Raw genomic sequence first — 23,216 nt, 5'->3', positions numbered from 1 at the left:
AATATGCTCACTTTACCAGCCATGGCACAGAACACCTACTTTTCCATTTCCAAAACTACAACTCGAGGTACTGGGCACCTTTATCGAGGTGCTGGTTGCACAAGCAGATCTATTTTTTGAGAATTAGGTGCACCTTTTTGACTACATATTATACTTTAACAAAAGCTAACTTCCCCAAAACCTGAAGTTTGAATGCCTGGGTCCGTTACGTTCGTTTTGTCACATGCAGAATTTGGTAGAAAGCAAAGAAAATGTAGAACCAACCCACACCCTGCTTCTCCAGGAGCTGAGAGTAGACTCACACAGAAAGACAGAATAGCGGTCTCTGTCATTCTAGCTGCCCCATACCACCAAGAAGAGCTCTTCGGGGCACCAGTAACATGCCGTTTCTGTATTCCTTGTCAACCATTAGCCCTGCCCATCTCGACATCATCTTTGGAATATGAGCTAGATAAAGGCTCGAGAAGGCCTCCAGTGGGTCATGTGTGAAGCTTATGAGGGTATGTGAACATACATTTCGTACACATATGTATGATTGCATGGCTGAGGGTCTGCCCATAGATCACGGTGAAGCAAAGGCCTGGCTGCCCACTAGTGCACTTCCCTTCATCCGTCCGTTCAGCGAAATTGCTACCTCAGCAGGTAAGGGTAGGGGACAGAACCATCATTAAGCACAAAATTGCCATGTGTCTTATATACACACTTGTAACAAACCCTTCATCATCTTCTGCCTCTTCTCATGACACTGTGTCAAAGCTTATAAAGAGAGTAGAATATATTAAATGTGAATATATTAAGAGCGTGTATGTTAAAGGCACTGGAATGGCTGCCGATGAGAGAGTGGGAACGGACACCGGCCGTGACGAGGAAGAGGATGAACAAACTAAAACCAATGGTGACTCTGCTGGGAACTGGAGATTACATTCCACTCTTTTTCCTCCCACACTTCCCATTCAGCTCCTCGGTTAATCCTTTAGGCTTGGTTCTTGCTTTCAAGGAGCTCTTGACCCAGCACCGAGGCCACCACTCGAGTGGAAGGAGGGCGACACGGGCAGGCCGCTTCAGAAGAGCAGAACAACACCCTCCAAGGCAGGCTGCCCCCAGAGAGCAGCGGGAGGGAGGGAGCGGGGTGGGGGAAGGGAGAGAATAAAACCACCTACTTTTCGGCTGCAATAGCAGCTTCTTCAAAAAGCTCCTGTTCGCAGTACATTTTGAGTGCTAGATCGAATTCCTGGATCTGCTCAAAGCATCTGAAAGCATCTTTGTAGCACTGGCTTCGCTTATAGAAATAGGCCGCATCTTTTATCTAGGACAGAGCAAAATACACTCTTAGGGTATTCATAGCATAACTTTTGATCTTAAAAATGAGCCAATACCACGAACAATATGTCTGCTATTTGTTAGGACCCAGTGAGAAATGCTAAGACATAGGCGATATTAGGAAAACGATTTCCTTATACAAAATTACATAAAAATGATATATAAAATCCAATACATATTGTATTATACATATTATCTATTGTATAGAATTATTTATAGAGAGAAAAATAAAGTTATATCCCAACCTCACACCATATACAAAATTAACCTTCGGATAGGATAAAGACCTCAATGTGAAAGCTATTGGACGAAAACGTAGGAGAATATCTTTGTGACCTTGAGGTTAAAGAAAGTCTTCAATAAAACCCAAAACACATAAACTTCCTTTGATGGACTCAAAACTGCTGAATAAAGGGTATGTGAAATAAAGTTAACAGAGAGAGGGCAAACATGAACATCTAGACCAGCGCCACCAAACGGACCTTGCAGTGAAGATGGAAATATTCTACAGCTATGCTAGCCAATATGGTAGCCACTAAGCACGTGTGAAGAGTGAGCACATGGAATGTGGGTAGCGTAACTGAGGAACTGAATTTTTCATTTCATTCCATTTCCATTCATTTTAACTTTAATTTCCACATGTGGCTAATGGCTATCATATTTGACCAGACAGATCTAGAACATAAAATGGATTCTTTCGACCACAAGAAAAAGACTTTCCTGAAATCACAACAGAAAACTAGGCAAAGGATACAAACAGGCAGGTCACAGTGGGGGAAACTTGAATGGCTAACAAATCAATGAAGATGCTCCAGCTCACTGATAGAGAAACGTCAATTAAAACCACAGTGAGATACATCCATGAAATTGGCAAAAATTAGAAAACCAGAGCCCATTGAATGTGGTCAAGAACCTGGGGCACGTGGAACCGTCCTGCACAGAGTGGTATGGCTGTTCTAGAAAGCAAAGTGGCTTCCACTTTCGCTTAGGGAAATTAAGCATATGCATACCCTAGGGCCAGCAAGCCCATTTCCAGCAGTACCCAGGACTGGCAGGAGATGTGCCGTGCCACATAGTACTGTGTGTGGCAGCTGGGAGTTGGTGGCAACTTGGACGTTCACCGATAGGGAAATGGAAAAGTCAAATACAGTGGATGCCCATTCTGGAATACTATCAGGGGTCACAAACCTGGCCGGACCTCAACACTATAGCACGGGGTGGAAAGAGTGAAAACCAGAACAATATGCTATTTACAAAAGCTCAAAACATACATGTATAGAAAATACTAGAATTTGTTATTCAGTTAGGCATGCATATGGGGATGACATGTTAAATTCACTGGAATGGCTGCCAGTGACGAGAGAATGGGACCGGAGACTGGCCACGAAGAGGAAGAGGATGAACAAACAAAAACCAACAGTGGGGTTGCGCGAACAGAAGATTATATCCTGCTCTTCCCCCCACACTTCCATCCAGCCCTTTGGTTAATCCTTTGTGCTTGGCTCTCGCGACGTTTCCGCAATTCCCCTTCCCGGCACCTCACCGCCATCATGGCAACCCAAATCACATCCACTGGCCTGTCTGCTTCTACTCTTGTTGCCTACAGACCCCCCGCAGAGCCTCCAAACAATGAGCTCCATGTGGCTCCTGCCATCAGAACCTTCCACTGGCTCCCTGTCACGCGTCAACAAAATCCAGTCCCTACCACGGACTTGGAGGCCCTACGTGACTTGCTCCTGCCGCCCTCTCTTGCTCGTTTTGCCACTTCTACCCCACTCACTCTGCTCTGGCCCAACCAGCTTCCTTGCTGTTCTTCAAGCTCGCCCACCTCACACCTCACACCTCACACCTCGGGGGCTGTTGCCTGCAAGGACGCTTGGCCCACGATGCCCTCCAGGTGTTCGCACCGTCTCTGCTCACAAGACAGCTCCCTGCCCGCCCCCTGCCCAAAACAGCAACACCTGACACCCCTCTCCCCTCACCCAGCCTCATCACCACTGGCATCTTCTATGCTACTGGCTTGTCCGCCGTCCCTCTCCCACACTAGGAACGGAAGCTCTGTCAAGGCAGAGGCCCCTGTATTGTCGCCTACCGGCCACTGAGCACCCACAGTGCCCGGCACACAGCCCGGGCCCATCTGTTTGTCGAATAGTTCATTTCATAATTCTACTTACTGCACCTGAGGTCCAAAGAGAAAACAAAACCAAAATGAAATAAGACAAAATATATTCCAGTCCCTCCAGTAAATTTTAGTTGGCTTTTATTTTATTTATTTTTTTTATTTATTTTTTTTATTTTTTTTCAACGTTTATTTATTTTTGGGACAGAGAGAGACAGAGCATGAACGGGGGAGGGGCAGAGAGAGAGGGAGACACAGAATCGGAAACAGGCTCCAGGCTCTGAGCCATCAGCCCAGAGCCCGACGCGGGGCTCGAACTCACGGACCGCGAGATCGTGACCTGGCTGAAGTCGGACGCTTAACCGACTGCGCCACCCAGGCGCCCCATAGTTGGCTTTTATTTATCTAGACCATCTACACCAAGGGCCAAAATTCAAAGAAGATTCAGGTATGAGGGGTATCTGGATGGCTCAGTCAGTGAAGCGTCCAACCTTGGCTCAGGTCATGATCTCACGGTTTGTGGGTTCGAGCCCCGCATCGGGCTCTGTGCTGACAGCTCGGAGCCTGAAGCCTGCCTCCGATTCTGTGTCTCCCCCTCTCTCTCTGCCCCTCCCCTGCTTGCACTCTGTCTCTCTCTCTCTCAGGAAATAACTAAACATAAAAAACAAGGAAAGATTCGGGTGTGAGGTTCTTCTAAGTCCCGAGACCTCATAGAGCCGGGAGCATCTAGACCCATCTCGGCCACATGAATAAAACCCCATAACCGGATTACCTACCACCCCACCTCTTTCTTCCCCTGACAACGCTGATTACTCTGAAGGAAAACCCCCCAGTGTGAAGGCAGGCCCTGCCAGGTGCCAAGCGTGTGCCCAACCGGAGAGAGAGCAGAGGGCTGGTTCTATGCAGCAGCTCCCTCCTCCACCAGCTCTGCTCCCTGAGCGGAGGGCTCCCACCCGCCGTCCAGAGCAGGGGTCTTGAGAGGTTTCCGAGGGAGCCCATGTCGCTCTCAGGAAAGAGGCAAGAAGCGGATGAGGCAGAGGAATCCCTGCAAAACGGTCTTGCATTCCCGGGGTCCCCTCAAAAACACTTCTTGGCAGGGGTGACACACATTTAGGGGCTGGGAACAGGGGGGCAATTTGGTCTAAGGATACTGACAAAGGCTGCTGCCCAGCTGGTCAACGTGAATCGTGCCGGTTAGTGTGGCAGGATGACCACGTGAGGCCTGAGGCTGGCTGAGGGCTGCACACCCTTCCAGGGAGAGGGCTGGGACCAGACCCTTCCCTGGCTGGGGCTTGGAGCTGCTAGAATGTACTGGGGAGAGGAAGCAGACGAGGCTGCCACCGGTGGCCAAAGCCGCGGAAGGGGAGCGGGGTGGCCTCCACATCCTGAAGGTGCTGAAGTCCCGGAGGAGGGAGCACAGGCTGTACTTATGGCCTCCTGGTCCCTGAGCCCCCTACTCTCAGAGGAAGAGCTCTCCAGGCTGGGGGTGGGGGTGGGGCCGTGGGCAAAGTGAGTCAATAAGGAAGAGGTCTCTGACTCAGTCAAGGCGGGCACTGCTGGGCAAAAACGGGAAGCAAAGGCTTAGGCTGGTTCCCTGTAGTTGTCAGCGAGTAGGTCCAAGGTGGCGACACAGGGCATTGAGGATTTGGTAGCTAAGGAACGTGGAAAGGTTAGAAGCTACGCCAGTTCCCGGAATCTTAGGACCCAAACTCCCACCCAGAGGGGAATCCCTATCCCATCCCCGTCTCCCACACCCTAACAGGTCGCACACCCTAATAAATGTGGGGCCGGGCAGGCAGCACCATGAGGGCCTCGTGTTCTTTACACTGACTTGGGGGTCACACTTCAAAGTCCCCAGCAGGTGCGCTCCTGCCCCATCCAATGCCCGGGATGCTCTGCACATCCAGGAGCTACTAGGTTTCACGGGGAGACGAGAGGCGTGGAAACCCACTTTCCACTGGAAAGCCTTTTACATGGGGGAATACCGCAGCCCGAGCTGGGCATTCTAGAGCAAAGCTTCTCGAACCACCTCGCTCTACCCCTCCCATCCCTCACAAGGGATACACTGAACGTGAACCGTGTGAGTACAGATAATGCCGTACCGCACCCTTGAAAGCTGCTACGAGAACAGATCTTAAAAGGTTTCATTGCGAGGGAAAAGAATCTTTGTACGGTGATGGATGTTAACTCAACCTACTGGGGGCATCGCCTCGCAGCACGCACATGTATCGAATCATTACGTCATGCATCTACAACTGATACAGTTTTCCGTGCCAATTCTGTCTCGAGGAGAAAAAGGAATCGCCAAAACAATCATCACCACTTGGATGTCACGGCAGTGCCGAACTGCCCTGACAGTCTCTCACTGGTCACTTTCACCTTTGGTGTTAATCTTGGTGCAGACACGTGAAATTGCGTGGCCCGCCCACCAGCCTGCTGACCACTCGGTGAGTAGCTATGCTCTAGACCATTAGCTCTGCCCGACAGAGCTCTCCGAGATGATGGAAGTGTTCTCGTAGCAATGCGCACTTGAAACGTGGCTAGTGGGACCGAGGAACTGAATTTCTTATTTTTTGACATTTTAATTAACTTAAATTATAAATTAAATAGCCAGATTGGTTGGCAACTAGAGCAGTGACCCAGAACACGGGAAAGCCGCCATGTCGTGCCAGGCCATCGCCGCAGGCAGACTCCGGCCCGGACAGGGAGGACAGGAAGGCAGGACGATGCCGAAGCCCATCGGCCCTTTGATTTGAACCCTCGGCCCCTCTGTGATTGACGCCGGATCGCAAACCTTCACACAGACGTGGACACGCGCGCACATCTTTGGAGCCGTGGAAACGCTCGGGCGCGTGGAGAAAACAACTGCCCTGCAGTCCTCGGGGCTGCCGTGTCCCTCTTTGGAGGCCCGGGGCCCCTCCCTGACGCAAGCGGGGGCTGAGGGCGTCGGCTCCAGGGCGGCCCGGTTCTCCCGGCGACGGCGCAGGCTGGGCCTCACCTTCCCCAGCCTCTCGCACAGCTGGGCGGACAGCTGGAACTCCTTGGCGCAGCTCAGGCACTTGAGGGACAGCTTTGGCTCGTTGCACTCCAGATAGGTCTTGGCCAGTCCCAAGAACTCCACCTGCTTCTCCCTGGAGGAGGAGACAAAACAGAGTGCCCGCGGACCGGCGACGGAGCCCCCGCTAGGTTTCACCCGCGGCTCCCACCAGAGCAGCCCCGAGATGACCCCCCGGGGACTCTTACTTGGGGCTGACTTTCTTGGATTTCATGTTCAGGGCGGTGTTGTGGGCCAGGGCCAGCTTCTCCTTCTCAAACGCACCTCCTTTCTGGTAACACTTGGCTGCCACCTGGAACGGGCGGAAGGCTTTGATTCCCAACAAGGAACTGGAGGTGACGTACGGAACGAGGGTTAAGCGCACGCACGCGCGCGCACACACACACACACGCACACGCCCGTGCGTGCACCGACAAGGGAGTGAGTCTCACCCCGGCCCAGCCTGAGGGGAGGAGCCGGAACGTGCCGATGAGCTAAAGAAAACGACCTCACGGGACAAAGCCCAGTAACGTTACCGGTGAACCCTTCCCATTCAAAGGTTCCTTTTGGAAATGCCCAGAATCCATGGAAAAGGGATTCAGGACCTCGTTTTACAGGCCGCCGTAAGTAACACCCTCACTTAACCTTCCAAAAGCCACGTGTGAGAAGCTTCATCCTTCTCGTCGTATGCACTAGCAACCTCAGGTCAGAGACACGGAGCGTTGGCCCAAAGGCACCCACACAGGTTTTTTTCTAGTCCGGATCCACAATAGCTAACTGGGAGTGTTGGTGGAAGAGCCGCGAACACAGAAAGGGGGGTAGGGATGGGGAGAGAGACGGGGATCTTCTGAAAGATAACTGGCCAGATCCCTGGGTCATGCGCCTCTGTGTTGAGCACGTAGAAGGTGGGCATAAAAGCATCACAGGAGAGTGGCCTGGACCCCCATCCCGGCCTGCAGAAAGCTGCTTTTCTAAAACGGGAATGCCGACGCCACGTCTCAGCGCACAGGCTACAGGGCAAAAAGTCAGGTTTGGTCCAGCAGGTAAAGATTAGGTCTCAGCGTGGGCGAGGGAAGGATTAAGTAGATGGGACAACATCTTGTCCCCTCAGGCTCTTTGCTTCAGCCTCCCCAGCCTCATGGGCCTCCTTGCATTCCAATGACCTGTGCCACACTCCTGGCAACCACCCGGCCTTTGCACACGCTGCTCCTTCTAACTGAGACGCTCTCCCGTTCCTTCTCTGCCCAGTTAACTTCATTCTGCCCATAGGACTCAGCTCAAGGCTCCCACTTGGAGCATCCTTCCTGGCCAACCTGCCCAGGACAGCTGGTCCTAAGGGCGGCTCACCTCTCATCTGTGACACCTGAAGCAGGAGGAGCCGTGCGCCCTTCCGTGTGTGTCCTGCTCACCATCGTATCCCTGCAACCTAAACGCAATGTTTGGCCAGTAGTTCAACAGGAACTTATCGAATGAATGAACCTCTAGTGGTTGCCATTAATACGGTGGTTCTGGAACATTCACTGACATGCAGCCAAAAACGCAATAAACAACCTGGGTCCTGAAGTCCTTCAGCGGAGCCGAAACAAAATCAGGTGAGGAGAAAGCTTTTTATAGCGTTCTCATCGGTGCCAGCTCCCATAAAAAGATTTTAGATTCGAACGTTCAAAAGGTCTTTTTAAAGGGCTAAAGAACTGGAGGGGCGCCTGGGTGGCTCAGTCAGTTAAGCTCCAACTTCAGCTCAGGTCATGTCTTATGGTTCGTGAGTTCGAGCCCCGCGTCGGGCTCTGTGCTGACAGCTCGGAGCCTGGAGCCCGCTTCAGATTCTGTGCCTCCCTCTCTCTCTGCCCCTCTCCTGCTTGCTCGCCTTCTCTCTCTCTCAAAAATAAAATAAACATTAATAATAACAATAATAATTTAAAAAGGGCTAAAGACTTGGAAATGCATGGGCGACACGTATAGGTTACACCAACACTGTTCTGAAGGGAGTAAAGGGAAAGACCGTCTAGTTTTCCAAGTTCATATCCATACCTGCTGCCCATATTTCCCCTCTCCTCCCGCTCTGCTGCTCTCCCCAAAGAGAGTCTTGGTTTTATAACAGCATCCAAGTTGTAACAAAGATGGGCAGTGGGTAAAGTTTCAGAGCTCTGTCCACTTGTAGCAGCTAAACCCTACATATTCACCCCTTGGGACTGATCGCAAGGTGGCGACGGTCCTTCAGTGCTCCCGGTAGCGGTCCACACAGTATAATTCTGCAGCTTTTCCCGAGACTGCTGCCTATGTCTCCTCCCTTCAGATCTGGGCTGTGACCTACTCTGGCCAACACAACACAGCCAAGTAACACAGGGCCAGCTCCAAGGCCAGGCTTCAGGGGGCCTCGTGGGCTTCTCTACTCTTTGTTTCGTTCTGTTTTTAATGTAATTTATTGTCAAGTTGGCTAACATACAGCGTTACACACATAGATTGCCGTGATTCATCGCTTACACACAACACCCAGTGCTCCTCCCCACAGGTGCCCTCCTCAATGCCCATCACCCATTTTCCCCTCTTCCCCGCCCCCACCCCATCAACCCTCAGTTTGTTCTCTGTATTTAAGGGTCTCTTATGGTTTGCCTCCCTCTCTACTCTGAATGCTGCTCAGCCCAGGCTCATCTGCTGGAGGATGAGGGGCCCGTGTCCCCATTCACCCCCATCATCTGAGCCAAATGCCAACTCAGCCCCAGAAGCCGACCTGCTTGCCGACTGGCTGCTGAGTTCAGACGTGGGTGGCCTGGCTGAGACTTACAGGAGCTACAGCCGAACTCAGCTGCGGGTTAGCTGCCCACAGCACTCCCCGCTCCCTCCCGTGCGTCCTGGCAGAGCCTGCCTTCCATGAAGGGCTGAAACCGCAGGATGGGACTGCCCTCCCAGACTCCCTTGCACCAGGCGTGGGCACGTGACCTAGTACCGAGCAGTGAGATGTCAGAAGAAGTCCACGGGGGACTTCCTGATAAAGAAAGAGACCCCTGAGAAGAAAAGTGCCTGCCCTCAGCCCTGCTTGGGTTGCTGCTGGGGAGGATGGGCTGCTTAGCCACCTGCTGCAGTCATCATGTCACCTGACAAGCTGCAGATGACACAGGGAAGACACGGAAAGAGATGGGGCCCAAGATGAGCTTGTTGGGCTGAAGGTGTCTGTGCCTTGTAGGTGGAGACATCGTTACCACCGCATCACGGGAAACACACAGGCCCTGGGGCCTCACCTGAGACCGTGTGAGGTGTAGGGATGCTGACCGTGAGAGAGGGATGGGGCTCCTCACGCTGGCTTCAGTATTTCAAAAGGACCAGCAGCGATAACATTGCCCGGAGGAAGGCTGCTCACGCCTGGCAACACGGCTCGTGGCCCAGAATTGGCCAACTCAGTCTGGTGATAAAGCTTAACCCATGCTCACTAGCCCCAGACAGGCAGTCAGGTCTGTGTCGGATCAGTTTCAGAAACGAGTGAGCAACCTGTTACTGTTTTATTTCCTTTAACGTTTATTTACTATTTCCTTCGGGAGAAAGAGACACGGGGAGGGGCGCAGAGAGAGAATCCCAAGCAGGCTCTGCCCTGTCAGCGTGGTCCACCATCTCACTGGCTCATGAGATCACGACCGGCGCTGAAATCAAGAGTTGGCCGCTCCACCTACTGAGCCACCCAGGCGCCCCCAATCTGCTACTATTTTAAAACGCGGTGGGATGACAGCAAAAACAAGTGGAAACAAAGAGCACAGGAGGAAAAGAAAGTTAACAGAAGGGTCTGTGGGTGGGGCAGAAGCCATGACACTCCCTCTTCCTACCGGTACGTGCTGGCACTTGGCCACAGGGAAGGGATGTCAGCCTTGCACTGGGGAAGAAGCAGGACAGGAAGCTCACTTCATCGCGGGGCGACCTGATGTTTCAGAAGAAGGAGCACAACAGCCATAACCTTTGCCCCATCCTGGTGATAAGCTGGGTGGCGGAAAACCTGCCTGTGAGGCCCGATGAGGTCCCCAGTCTCAAAGACGTCCCCCCCAGGCTCCTGGTCCAGCACTTACCTTCCAGCACTGGTGTTTAGCATAATACTCTCCCTGCGCGATCCATTCCTCAGGTGTTGAGGTCTTAACAAACATGCTGTCATCAAAGTCTGAAATGAAAAAGGAAAGTGGGTTTGCTTCTCTGGGCATTCGTTCCCTTAAATGCGCTCTTATGGGCTGAAGTGTGCCCCCCTCCCTCACCCCAAAAATGTATATGTTGCAGCCCTAACCCCCAGGGCCTCCGAATGTGATTATACTCGGAGGCAGGGCCTTGCAAGAAGTTAGTAAGTTAAAAGGAGGCTGCCGGGGTGGATCCTAACCCGATCTATGTCCTTATTAGAAGGGAGACTAACACAGAGAAAGAGGGGCTCGCACGGAGGGAAAACCATCTACAAGCCAAGGAGAGAGGCCTCAGAAGAGGTCTGATCAAGGTGCTGACACTGTGGCCTTGGACTTCTCACGTCCAGTACTGGAGACCAATACTGTACTATTCCAGAACGTAAACGATCAGGTTTGTGGTATTTTATTACGGCAGCCCTGGCAGACAAATACACCTGTGCTGTCTTTCTAGTATTCGTTTTTGTTTTTTTTTTTTAATTTTTTTTTTTAACGTTTTGATTTATTTTTGAGACAGAGAGAGACAGAGCTTGAAGGGGGGAGGGGCAGAGAGAGAAGGAGACACAGAATCGGAAGCAGGCTCCAGGCCCTGAGCCATCAGCCCAGAGCCCGACGCGGGGCTCGAACTCACGGACCGCGAGATCGTGACCTGAGCTGAAGTCGGACGCCTAACCGACTGCGCCACCCAGGCGCCCCACTAGTATTTGTTTTAATACATAGCTTAGGGGCACATGGGAGGCTCAATCGGTTAAGCAACCAACTCTTGATTTCAGCTCAGGTCATGATCTTGTGGTTCATAGGATCGAGCCCCTCATTGGGCTCTACGCTGACACCAGAGTCTGCCTGGGATTCTCTTTCTCCCTCTGCCCCTCCCCCTCTCGTGCTCCCTCTCTCTCTCTCTCTCAAAATAAATAAATAAACATTAAAAAAAAAAAAAAAAAAGATCGATGTTAGCTTACCAAGCCAGGTTGTTGCGGGTTTTGGAAGGGGGAAGTAGGGGTGAGAAAGGATGTTGTTCAGTTTTTGAACTTCAGTCTACCTTCCTCCCCTATGGCTATAGATTGGAAGAGAGCAAATTCGGGGGCGCCTGGTGGCTCAGTCGGTTAAGCATCCAAATTCAGCTCAGGTCATGATTGCGTGGTTCGTGAGTTTGAGCCCTGTGTCAGGCTCCGTGCTGACAGCTCAGAGCCTGGAGCCTGTTCCGGATTCTGTGTCTCCCTCTCTCTCTGCCCCTCCCCTGCTCTCACTCTGTTTCTCTCTCTCTCTCTCTCTCAAAAATAAATGAACATTAAAAAAAAAAATCTTTTTTTAAAGCGAACTCTATTCCTCCTTAAAAGTCCAAAGCCATGTAGCTCTTAGCAAATTCCCACACAGGGGCTTTAGCAGGGAACAAGGTAAGAGTGCTTTACAGTGTTTTCAAATGCCCAGACTTTGCCCTCATGGTAAGCAGCGTGTCGCATGCCCATTGGTGGACGCAGACTATCGCAGCCACCTGCTGTCAGGCCTTTCTGTCGTCACATCAGCCTGCTGGAGACTAGATCACACCCCTCCTGCAGCCCCGGAGCATCACCAGCAGTGGGCAACCCTCTCTGCTGGTTCTGAGCCACAGCTGCAAGACGTGCATGAAAGACTGAACACCAGCACCAGGCTGAGAGGCCAATCTGGGGCTAGAGGGGTCCGGGATGCCCGGGCCCGTGGATATCAACGGGGGGCAGCAAGGCGGACCTGCCAGCTTCGTTTAAAAGGTGCAAAATCCTTCCCGCCAGCCCTCTGCCATGCGCTGCAGCAGCGAGTGCAAAGACAACTTCGCAGCGTCTTGTCCTGGCTCCCCGAGTGCTGTCAGCACCCGGGGGGACATTTTACCCTCACAGCAGAGCTCCACAGTAGCTCGGCACAGGGCCATGAACTCTGCCGGCCCATGATGAAGAAACCCAAAAAACACAGTCACTGCGCTCAGCCCAAGCTCCCCTGCACAGTGGGAACAGATGTTCTCCCAGACTTTCCCATGTGCAACTTACAACACAGCAAAGGCTGCCCTTTTCTTGTATTCTTCATGCACCAAGACGGAAAATAAATTGTGATCTGGTTTCATTCTGAATGTTTAAATTAAGGAAAATTGCCTCTCCTGATGATCTCTCATAACAGGTGCCAGAATCTATTTTGAGACCAAAAGGAGTTTGCGCTGCAGGAAAGGCCAAGAACAGCCATGGGAGGCCAGCCCACTCGCTCCCTTTTCGTTGGAGAAGTGAAAGCCAGGGGTGAGACAGTGTGCCTGAACAAGGTCACGTGGCCGCATAGGTAGAAAGTTCTAATGAGAAGCTAGGGTTTTTTAACTCCAAGACTTCAACTTCCCCTGTTACATCTAACCACCGGGGCCCAGGAATAGAACGTCTCACCCTGGTCCCCAGCTGAGCCATTGGCTGTAACCAGAAATAGTCTCCATAAAACTGGCTGGAAAATGCTCAGGAAATCAGCAGACCTCTGCACCGTGGCTGAGCCCTGCGCCTCCCCCCATCCTTGGAGAAATTAACTGTGGCCTAGAGGAGCCAACTCAACAGCTAACCCACAAGAAAGACAGCAATTTTCTCCTTTATGAAGGGCTGATTGTTTCTCTGTTAGTTCTCCTACCAGGAGACCTCCATTCCGGTTTTTAATTAGCTAGTCTCTATAAGTTATCACAACAACACACAATATTGGTTTGGCTTTCTCAACACTGCAAACAGCACAGAAGGGAAAAAGTAAAAGGTATCCATATCTACTCAACAACCCACACTCACGTGTCACAGGACCAGAGGAGCCGCCATAAACAGTTCCTCGTTGGTGGACACTTGACACTTAGGTTGTTTTAGTTTCTGATAATTACAAATGGTGCTGTGATGAACACTCTTGTGCATAAATTTTTGAGGTTTTATACAGGAATGTTCTAGAATAGTCTCCTAGAACAAGAATTGCTGAGTCACTTTTAAAGCTGCACATTCTTTATTTTGATGGATATCGCCAATCAGCTGTCCAAAGACCATAGCAATTTGTGTTCCCCCAACAAAGCCTATTTCTTCTCACCCTCGCCCATGACCCTCACTTTTGCTTTTTTTTAAGTAGGCTCCACACCCAACATGGGGCTTGAACTCACGACCCTGAGATCAAGAGTCAGAAGCTCTACTGACTGAGCCAGCCGGGTGCCCTCCATGACCTTCGCTTTCAAAGGACCAATAAAAGATCTTCCCTGAAGGAGTTAACCTCCCCCCATCCCATTACAACCACACTTTCCCACATACCTTAGCGGTAAATATGAACGCTCATTTCTCAGAAGAATGTGCAAAGGAAAGAAAGCACGCTCTCAAAAACCTATACCCTGTATAGGTTTCATAGGTATCGTAAGAAGAAGTCAGGGGTAACCGGTTTTGTATCCAACAGCCAGAATAGTTTAAGGAGATCTCACCTTTATTTTCATCTGTCTTCACAACCTGGACAAAATTTCTTCTCATGAAATATTTGAAAGCAGGAGCCCGCTTCTCTGGGTTTTCGTCAAAGATCCAGAGGTTGACCCGGGCCCGTGTGATAGCAGTATATAGCTGCTTCAGCTCTCCGTTGAGGAGCTAAATCGAGGACAAAGACAGACAGCCTCCTGTTTAAACCTCCAACGCAATACACTTCGATGGGCTTACTCATGTGGGTGAAACACAAAAAGCAAACGTAAGTATAGCCCAGGCATGGGCGGGACACGAGGAACTCAACTGTGGGCACAGCACAGGTAAGCAGAGCTCTAACAAGGGAGCACAACACTAGCACGGGACTGCCCTTGGATCTAACATAATTTTATATTTTGAAATATTTACAGGTGCATAGGAAGTTCCAAAGACAGTGTAGGGAAGTCCCATGCACCTTTCATTCAAGTTTTCCCAATGGTTACATCTTACACAATTATTGTAACTTACTTTTAAAAATTAAGCCACTCGTACACGTCCATGACCACTATCATTAGTACAAAATTACTCATGACCTATGCCACGCTTGAGGGCTACAGATATAAGGGTACTATGATTTGAGCATGGAGAAGGCCTACTTAATTAAATAATGCACATTTCAAGACAAGAGCCGATTTGTAGCTACCTAGAGGTTTGCATAGCTTGGCAGTGATCTAACTTCTAATTCTGCAGTGCCTGATGACTGCTACTCTGTTTGTTTGTTTTGCACTTTGTATGAGACGTTAAACTAGGGCAGGAGTTTCTCCCAAAATTTTTGGTTTTGCTGGTTCAATTTTCTGTGATGTTGCCCTTACTCTCTTGAGGCCCCATCAACCTCCCCCAGTCAAAAACTCTGCAGAACTGTTCAGGTTTAGCCTCTTTCTCAGTGAGGTAGCTGGGGTGTAGGGAAGGGGAAGCCAGGTCCCTTAACAGTATATGCGTGCAAAATCTGCCACCCCAAAATGTGGATTACCATCTCTTTGGCATGTGGATTATTATTATTCTTTTTGAGAGAGAGACAAAGAGAGGGGGTATAGCGAGCGAGAGGCAGAGAGAGAGGGAGGGAAAGAAAGAGAGAGAAGCAGGACTCACCCAAAGCAGGGCTCGTGCTCATCTGACATTGGACTCGAACTCACAAACTGTGAGATCATAACCTGAGCCGAAGCCAGATGCTTAATGACTGAGCCATCCAGGCACCCTGGGCCAATTATTTTTAAGAAACGAAAGGCTCAGGAAGAAACTTTGACCTTCTCCCTGACTGCCTAAAAGAATGTAGACAGAGGACCTGCTCCAGGAAGGGGCCCATCACCACAGACAAGTACAGTATAATATGAACTAGGGGTGGTAAACAGGAACAATGATAGCAAACTGTGTAAATTCCTTTCTGTGTCCCATTGTTTCTGGATGACCCAGCAAACATTTGCTTACCAAACGTTTATCTTTTTCATCTTCTCGTGAATTACTTTCTTTCCCTTTGAAGCCCTAAAGCCCTACCCCCTTCTCCCTGGTTCAGGGTGACGTATGCACCTTATTTTGTTTGTTTTTGGAATCTCAGGTCTATGTCGATTTGCTGTACATACATAATTAAGTTTTGTTGTCTTCTGTTAATCTGTCTCGTGTCGATTTAATTTTTAGACCAACTAGAAGATAGAAGAATTCTGAAATGTAGAGAAAATTTTTCCTCCCCAACAACAGTTAAGGCTGGTATACAAGTCTCTATTAACTATTGCCCTGCATTTCACGTCTGAGTTCCCTGTCGGCAACATCAAAATTTCCAAAGAGAGCTGAGTTCCAGAGATGGATGGAAAGAACAAGCCTCCCCCTTCCACGTTCAAGACAGTGCCCCACCCACCAAGCCCCACTCTCTGCTGAGAAAAGAGAGTTTGCCAACACTGAGATCCCTGCCATGCCCACTCCCATCCTCCACTCGCCATTGCTGACGTACAAAAAAACCAGTCAAGTACCAGACCCTGTTTTCAACCTCATCTTCTCATCCAAACCTTGTTTACTGCCTCCCCATCAAACAAGCGTGTGGACAAATGGCAGAAAATCACCTTGTACATTTCTGGATTCATCCCAACAGACCGACCCTGAGAGGAGCTGGGTTTTTCCAGGGGCACTTCAATCAGTGGCCGGTTTTCCTGTCTGGAGTCAGATGATGAAGGTGTAAATGAGGAAATGATCTTCCATTCCTTGTAAGCCTGAACAACAAGGACAAATTAGAGACCAAGAGAATATGCTTTTGAACTGTACACACAGCTTCATGGTGAATTAAGCCCCCTTTTCCTGGCCTGGGGCCCTCAGCCCCAGCTGTAAGGAGGCGGCCATCCTATGGCCTCAGTTGGGGGGACCTCAGGTTGCACAGGCAGGGAACGGGGAAGCCACCATGAAAACTCCCCCGGACACTTGGCCAAGACAGCTGAGAAGCCAGGCACACGTGCCCACTTCCAGAAGGAATGCTAAGCACCCAGGAAGTTTCTTGTGTCAGTAACTTCAGCAAGCAGTGTGGAGGGAGGAATCCAGTGTCCTTCACCCCTTTTCACAACGTGTTAGAGATGCCACTTAGTGTCAGCTGTTAAGACATATATGACAACATTTCTAACTAAACTATTCAAGCAAAGATGGAACAACATTCAGGAACTGTGGACACAGTAGAATGATGTCAGAAAGAACATATTTATATCTCAGTTCTTTCTTTTCTCAGCTATGTGACCTCAGACAAATTGTTTATTTGTTTCCGCTGGTCTCCTGCTCCTGCTCTGAAAAATGGGGGTGATAGAACTACCCACGTTTGGGGGGAAATAAAAGGAGATCGTCAATGTCAAGTGTCTAATAATACGATGCTTGACAAGGAGTTGATATTTTAGCCATGCGTCCCTTTATCCAAACTCATACCACAAAGTGACTACGTAGACCAGAAGTTGGCAAGTTTTTTCTCTAAACGGTCAGGTGATAAATATTTTAGGTTTTGCGGGCCATGTGGCCTCTGTCGCCACTACTCAACTCTGCCTTTATGATGCAAAACCAGCCAGAGTCAATTACGTAGATGTATGGGCATGGTGTGTTCCAATAAAACATTGTTTTCCAACACTAAAACCGAATTGAATGTGATTTCCATGTGTCATGTCATATTATTTTCCTTGGATTTTCTTTCTAACCATTTAAAAATGTAAAAACCACTGTTAGGCCACAGGCGGTACAAAGGTAGACAGTAGGCTGGATTTGGCCGTCACGGCTGGCGGACCGTGGCGAAGCTAAAGTGCCCAGAATACATGCCGGACTTAGAGGGCAGAATTCCCATGAAATTTCAGATTTCAGACTTTACTGCGTCTTGGGAAAGTGGCTAGCTAACTGTCCCTAGCCTTTCCCTTTTCCATTTATAAAATGGTGCTACCCAACGTGGATGGAACTTAGCAATGTTGTGCTAAGTGAAATGAGTCATACAGAGAAAGACAGATAACACATGTTTTCACTCTCATGTGGCTCCTGAGAAACTTAACAGAAGACCAGGGGGCAGGGGAAGGAAAAAAAAAAGTTAGAGAGGGAAGGAGGCAAATCATAAGAGACTCTTAAAAACTGAGAATAAACTGAGGGTGGATGGGGGTGGAAGGGAGGGGAGGGTGGGTGGGGGGCACGGAGGAGGGCACCTGTTGGGAGAAGCACTGGGTGTTGTATGGAAACCAATTTGACAATAAATTTCATATTAAAAAAAATAATAATAAAATAAAAATTCATCCTTTGAATGACAATAAATAATAAATAAATAAATAAATAAATAAATAAATAAATAACATGGTGCTACCTTCTCAAGAACGATGAAAACATGAAGCAGAATACGGTTCATGACGTCCCTCAAGTCACTCCAGAACCTACGCTATATAAGTATCAGGGTAAATGCTTTATACGCTGCCTACTACGTAAAAATGGTCACGCTACTAACCAATTGCGAGATGAATCACCACGCTCTGAACAAGATGTGAATCATGTAATCATTTGAGTGGTTGGAAGTTAAAAAAAAAAAAAAAAAAGCCTTCCGGACGTACTTATGACTATGGCCCTTACAGAGCCGCTCACGGTCACTGAATTGTGTGCCAACGAAGGCAGGCAAAAGACACAAGTGTTCTGACATTTGCGAGGCTCTCCTGGGGGACAGCGCGAGGAGCAGACCGGCTGACCTTAGAAGGACTTGTGAAGCACCAGCGTATTTTAAAACTGCTGAATGAGGAGCAAAGCCACTCATCGGGCACGTGACTAACCTGCCTCCAGGAATAAAACACACTTTACTTTCAAGACAGGGCCTTTGAGGAGTGAGCACGTGTCTTTGTGGCAAGAATCCGGGCCTCCAGCACCTCTGAGCATCAAAGAAGCAGGACTTAACTCTTCCAGCTCCTTCTACTGGGATTGAGAATTGGGAAGGCCAAAGGTGGGCCTGTTCTCTAAGTGATTGACCCATAAAAGCTGTGGTTTCCAAAGTCCCTCCCGTCCTCTTCACAGGCCAGTGTGAAGGAAAGGGGTCCCCACGGGGGCAGAGTAAACGGCAGGCGCCCTTCCAAGTCCCCGCAGGGGGTGACTGGGAGAACGACTGCTGCTCCCCCCAGTTGAGGCCAGATCCTAGAAGAGAAGGGTTTGGTGTAACCATTCTTGGTCCCTTTCCCGTCTCAGAAGATGGCCCTGGCACCTACAGTTGAACAGGTCACAACAAATCCTCCAGACCGAAGACTCGCAAACGAGGGCAACAAGAACTCCCCACCCCCACACACACATGCTCAAAGAGAGTGTCTGCCAGAAACACAAACTGGGGGTAGAACAAGAGGGCAGGGATGGAGAGGGGAACTCTCCACGGTCGCCCGTATCGAAACACCATTGCCCTGCAGCAGCCTTCAGCCAGTCACCCCGAAGGAAACCCCACATGAGGCGCCAGACTACCGGCGGCTGAAGACTTAAGTGATCCCTGTCTCTCCTCTGCTTTAATTAAAGCATTTCCTCTCATTTAGAAATGAGACGTTTGTTGGGCTTGAGTTTGTCCGTGGTAACAGGGGGTGTGCTCTGTGCCGGGGAAGGCATGGTTACATCCCCCGGGAACGGAGAAGCACCCCATCAGAAGCCTTTTTAGAAATCTTAGCGCATGCACAGATGAAGTGGCGGTTACCAAAAGATTCCATTTGGCATTATTTTCATTTCATGCGACAAACGGAGCCATTGGTGGGAGCACAGGGCCAAGATGTCTTTGCCTTTGTCATTTCCAGGATCAAGGTGAGACAGGATAACTGGATTTTTCTCTCACAAGTAGAACCGACCACAAGTTACAGATCCGTAAGCCCACAGCTCCTCAGGCTTCTTACTGGCACAAGCATACAGCCGGCACTTAATAAAGGACAGGAACAACAAAGTCTTACCCCTTCCTCTTTCAGCAGAGCCTCGGTCCAACCATGACCAATGGACGTATTATGAGAAGAAAAGAGTTAGTCCTCAGAGATTAAAAATGGTTCCAGGGTCAATGAGAGTACATCTGATTGCCTTAGCAAAAGTCAATAGAAAAAGAATGCACTTAAGGTCTGGCAATGTCATACTCATCGTGGAAGATTCTGGAAGCCCATTTGCATGCGGGGCTTTAAAAGGAAAGGAGTACAGAGGAAAGATCTCGAGACTCAGAACTGAAAGCATCTGAGTTGGTCTCCGGGCTCTGGCACCTACATCATGACTCTTTTCCCACAACCCTCAGCTCTACCTGTAGAATGAGGGTGATGAAAATACACACAACCTCAGAGGGTTAGAGGAGGATAACGGGAAACAAGGCCTTCAAAAAGTACTTCATAAGCCGTAAAGTACCCATAGCAATATTAGTCCTAGGTGCCATCAAGGCAATCATATTTTTTAAAAGACTGGAAAGAAAGCGCTAAGGACCCCATGTGAATGGTCAGTTCCGGGGCAGATTTTAAGGTGTCAAAGCTAACAGTGCTCCTAAATCAAGTACGAAAAACAGCCCCTTCAAGCATGCACGTGTGTAGTGGGAAGTCTAAGACAGGGACAAGGACACAGCCAGCTACGTCCTCAGAGGAGACCCCACAGCACAGTCGGCATCCAGCCTGAGCCCCCATCAAAAGAGAGTGGTGAAGAGAAACCAGCGGCTCGAGTTGGTGACTCTACCCACAGTGTACTGAGCTTGGGAAGAAAGACCGTCCCAAGGACTCAGGAGCCGAGTCAAAGCAGCAGGCTGGCACGGAGGTCACTGGGGGTCAACCCAGGGACTCTTTCACCACCATCGTCTACACGGGCCGCAAGCAGTGGTGAAGCCATGCCAGAAGGGAGCTCCCAGGCGGGGCAGCTGTCCTCATCCCCCACATTACCTGATGCAGTGGGCAGGAACCAAGCCTCGTCTGTCTTCCCGGAGTTTTCTCTTTCTATGAACTGAACTTGCCCAGTTCTGTCCTCATAGGGTGGACACTGCTAACCTTGCCTTCCTTTGTAAGGCTCTCCTTAGAGCTCACTCCAACTGGAGCATCCTTGGGAGTCAAGGATAACAGAGCTAGTGAAAACTGGAAGCTGGTGCTTGGATACCAGGCACTCAGAAGAAGATGAATATAAGAGAGTAGGGCAGGGCGAACCAGCCGATGACACACTAGAAAACCACCCGCAGCCATTGACAAAACCCGTATCCAAACACACCAAGCCCCCCCCCCCAAATGGATGATGCTCTAAAACGGAAACCAGTACCTGTGACAGACTCACTTCTACTCAGCTCCAAGTTGCGTCTCCCAGAGCAGAAGCCCAGCTCATACATACGCATGCACAGCATGAACAGAATTCACTATGACATACCTCAGAATCAGTAAAAAAGTTGTAAAGGAGCACATCGTCAAATTCCAAGCCTTTGGCTTCATAAACGGTGAGCACAAGTGCTAACCCCAGCTCTTCTGGAATTTTCTCCTTTGCCACTTCATTAGCTACAAGGATTACCTGGGGAGGGAGGGGAGGAGAAGAAGAGGTAGGAAAGGAAAACGCCATCAAATTCTACAAAGAGAAATCTGGTAAAAGCTCACTCTATTTCTGTGGGAGGCAAGTGACGTCTTTTTTTGTTTTTGTTTTTGTTTTTGTTTTTTGTTTTTGTTTTTTTTTTCAACGTTTATTTATTTTTGGGACAGAGAGAGACAGAGCATGAACGGGGGAGGGACAGAGAGAGAGGGAGACACAGAATCGGAAACAGGCTCCAGGCTCTGAGCCATCAGCCCAGAGCCTGACGCGGGGCTCGAACTCACGGAGCGCGAGATCGTGACCTGGCTGAAGTCGGACGCCCAACCGACTGCGCCACCCAGGTGCCCCGGCAAGTGACGTCTTTAAACGAGAAGTGGCCGCCAAGGGATTGGTCAACCAGGCTAGCTGAAATATTTATAACCGTTCACTCGCCCATCTCTGACACTCACCCATTCAGGAAGAGGGGCTACTGAATTCTACACTGTGGAGTAATTCGGCCTCCCGAACCTTTTCTCAACTGCACACTGCTGTTTATTTCACAACACGCATTCCCCAGAAGCTCACCTGGTGGGCTCCAAATTCAATGGGCTGGGTTTTCCTTTTGTTCCCTCGGAGCAAAATTGCCAAGTCGCTTACACTACAAGACTCCAGGACAGTTGGTTTGGGACCATCAAAGAGGCCAGAGTCCCTGGGGAGGCGATCAAAAGATTCTGGGAAATAGAACTGAAGTAAATCCACTACTCCAGATGCCAGATTAAGGATTCCTGACATAAAAGAGAAAACGCATGTCACATAATGAACAACACAACAACATGACTGGGTTTTTTTCTGTTTTTGTGCTTGTGTGTGTGTGTGTGTGTGTGTGTGTGTGGCTTTGTCCTGAGAAGCAGCATTGGCCCTGAGAGTATGGATCACTGCAAGCCAATTTCGGGTTCCCATTAGGTTACCACTTTGGCCCTGTGCGGAATCACTCTGGGGACAGGGGATGAAGGCAGAGACGCGTCGCTAAGGTGTTGTGGGATCTCATTCTTGACCTACACTCATATTAGAGAAAAACACCTCATAAAGAAATGTCGAGGCAGACATGTAATTTGAATAACCAGTGTTGTTAGGATGCTAATATAAGGGGCTGGTATAGATGGTGAGGAAACAACAATGATTCTGACCCTTGGAGCTTGGAGCACTGGAAATGGTGCCACGGTAACTGTAGTGCTGGATGTTAGCTGGGGCAGCAGCCAAGGCCTCCATCACCTTTCCGCCACATTTATACCCAGCCGAGATAGGACTAAGCTGGAGAGAGGGTTTTGCGAAGAGCTTTCTCCCTGGGACCCGTTTCTCACTAAGCTCCTGTCCTGTCTTGTCCTGTCTTATCTTAGCCGGTCAGCTGGCTGAACACTACCGCACAACAAACACCTTCATAAAATTATCTCATTTAATCCTCAGGACTGCCCAGTGAGATAGACCAGACAATCCCACCTTTGTGAGCAGAGACTCCCAGGTCCAAGAAGTTAGCAAACCCCTCCAAGTGACAGGATTTGAAGCTGAATTGAACACAGATCATCTTGGGTCTCTCCGCTGTTCACAGGGGCCACGGGTCCTTTGCCTAACACCAGATAGAATACTACGTCCTTGGTAAAACGCCACGAAATGGGCATACGTGTCCCAATTGCTATCATCACCAAATAATAAGGAGAACTTTTACTATCCAATAGTAATATTACTAGATGTATACAGTGAGACCACAGGTGGAAACTACTGAGTCAAAGCAAATCAGCCACTACTGAGGCTCCCTCCCCCTTAAGAGCTAGCAAAGGCCAGAGATCCATACTCATGGGAGCATCAGAAAAGGGCAGGGAAGTGTTCACTGCAGTGATAAATGGGAACCCACTTCAATGCCTTCTAGAGAAACTTAAGCGAGCACACCCAAAGAGTAAAAGATGGTTCCACCGTAAAAAGGAATGAAATTCTGGCACATCCTCCAACACAGGGGACCCTGGAAAACGCTATGCTAATCACGTAGCCAAGGCCACATACTGGACGATTCCCATGACATGAAATGTCCAGAACAGGCAAATGCAGAGATAGAAAGTAGACTAGTGGTTTCCAGAGGAGGGAGGGTGAGGGGAACGGGGAGTCACTGCTAATGGTACAGGCTTTCTTTC

The 23,216-nt window shown here is 49.6% G+C and overlaps 1 protein-coding gene across 1 annotated transcript in view; it reads right to left on the bottom strand.

Annotated features, from left to right (window-relative positions):
- TRANK1 (tetratricopeptide repeat and ankyrin repeat containing 1) overlaps nucleotides 1–23,216 on the bottom strand; it is a 100,529-nt gene that overhangs the window by 8,182 nt on the left and 69,131 nt on the right. Inside the window, exons 14-21 of the mRNA XM_045436633.1 lie at nucleotides 21,619–21,818; nucleotides 20,902–21,039; nucleotides 16,137–16,283; nucleotides 14,058–14,214; nucleotides 10,523–10,611; nucleotides 6,683–6,786; nucleotides 6,438–6,570; nucleotides 1,161–1,306 (exon numbers count right to left, since the gene is read on the bottom strand). Coding sequence (XP_045292589.1) covers nucleotides 1,161–1,306; nucleotides 6,438–6,570; nucleotides 6,683–6,786; nucleotides 10,523–10,611; nucleotides 14,058–14,214; nucleotides 16,137–16,283; nucleotides 20,902–21,039; nucleotides 21,619–21,818 — 1,114 coding nt within the window. The remainder of the gene's footprint in view (nucleotides 1–1,160; nucleotides 1,307–6,437; nucleotides 6,571–6,682; nucleotides 6,787–10,522; nucleotides 10,612–14,057; nucleotides 14,215–16,136; nucleotides 16,284–20,901; nucleotides 21,040–21,618; nucleotides 21,819–23,216) is intronic.

Source organism: Leopardus geoffroyi, chromosome C2 (genome assembly GCF_018350155.1).
Source record: "Leopardus geoffroyi isolate Oge1 chromosome C2, O.geoffroyi_Oge1_pat1.0, whole genome shotgun sequence".
NCBI lineage: Eukaryota > Metazoa > Chordata > Mammalia > Carnivora > Felidae > Leopardus > Leopardus geoffroyi.
The sequence above is the reverse complement of the archived record's forward strand: the minus strand, read 5'-3'. Positions and strand labels throughout refer to the sequence as shown.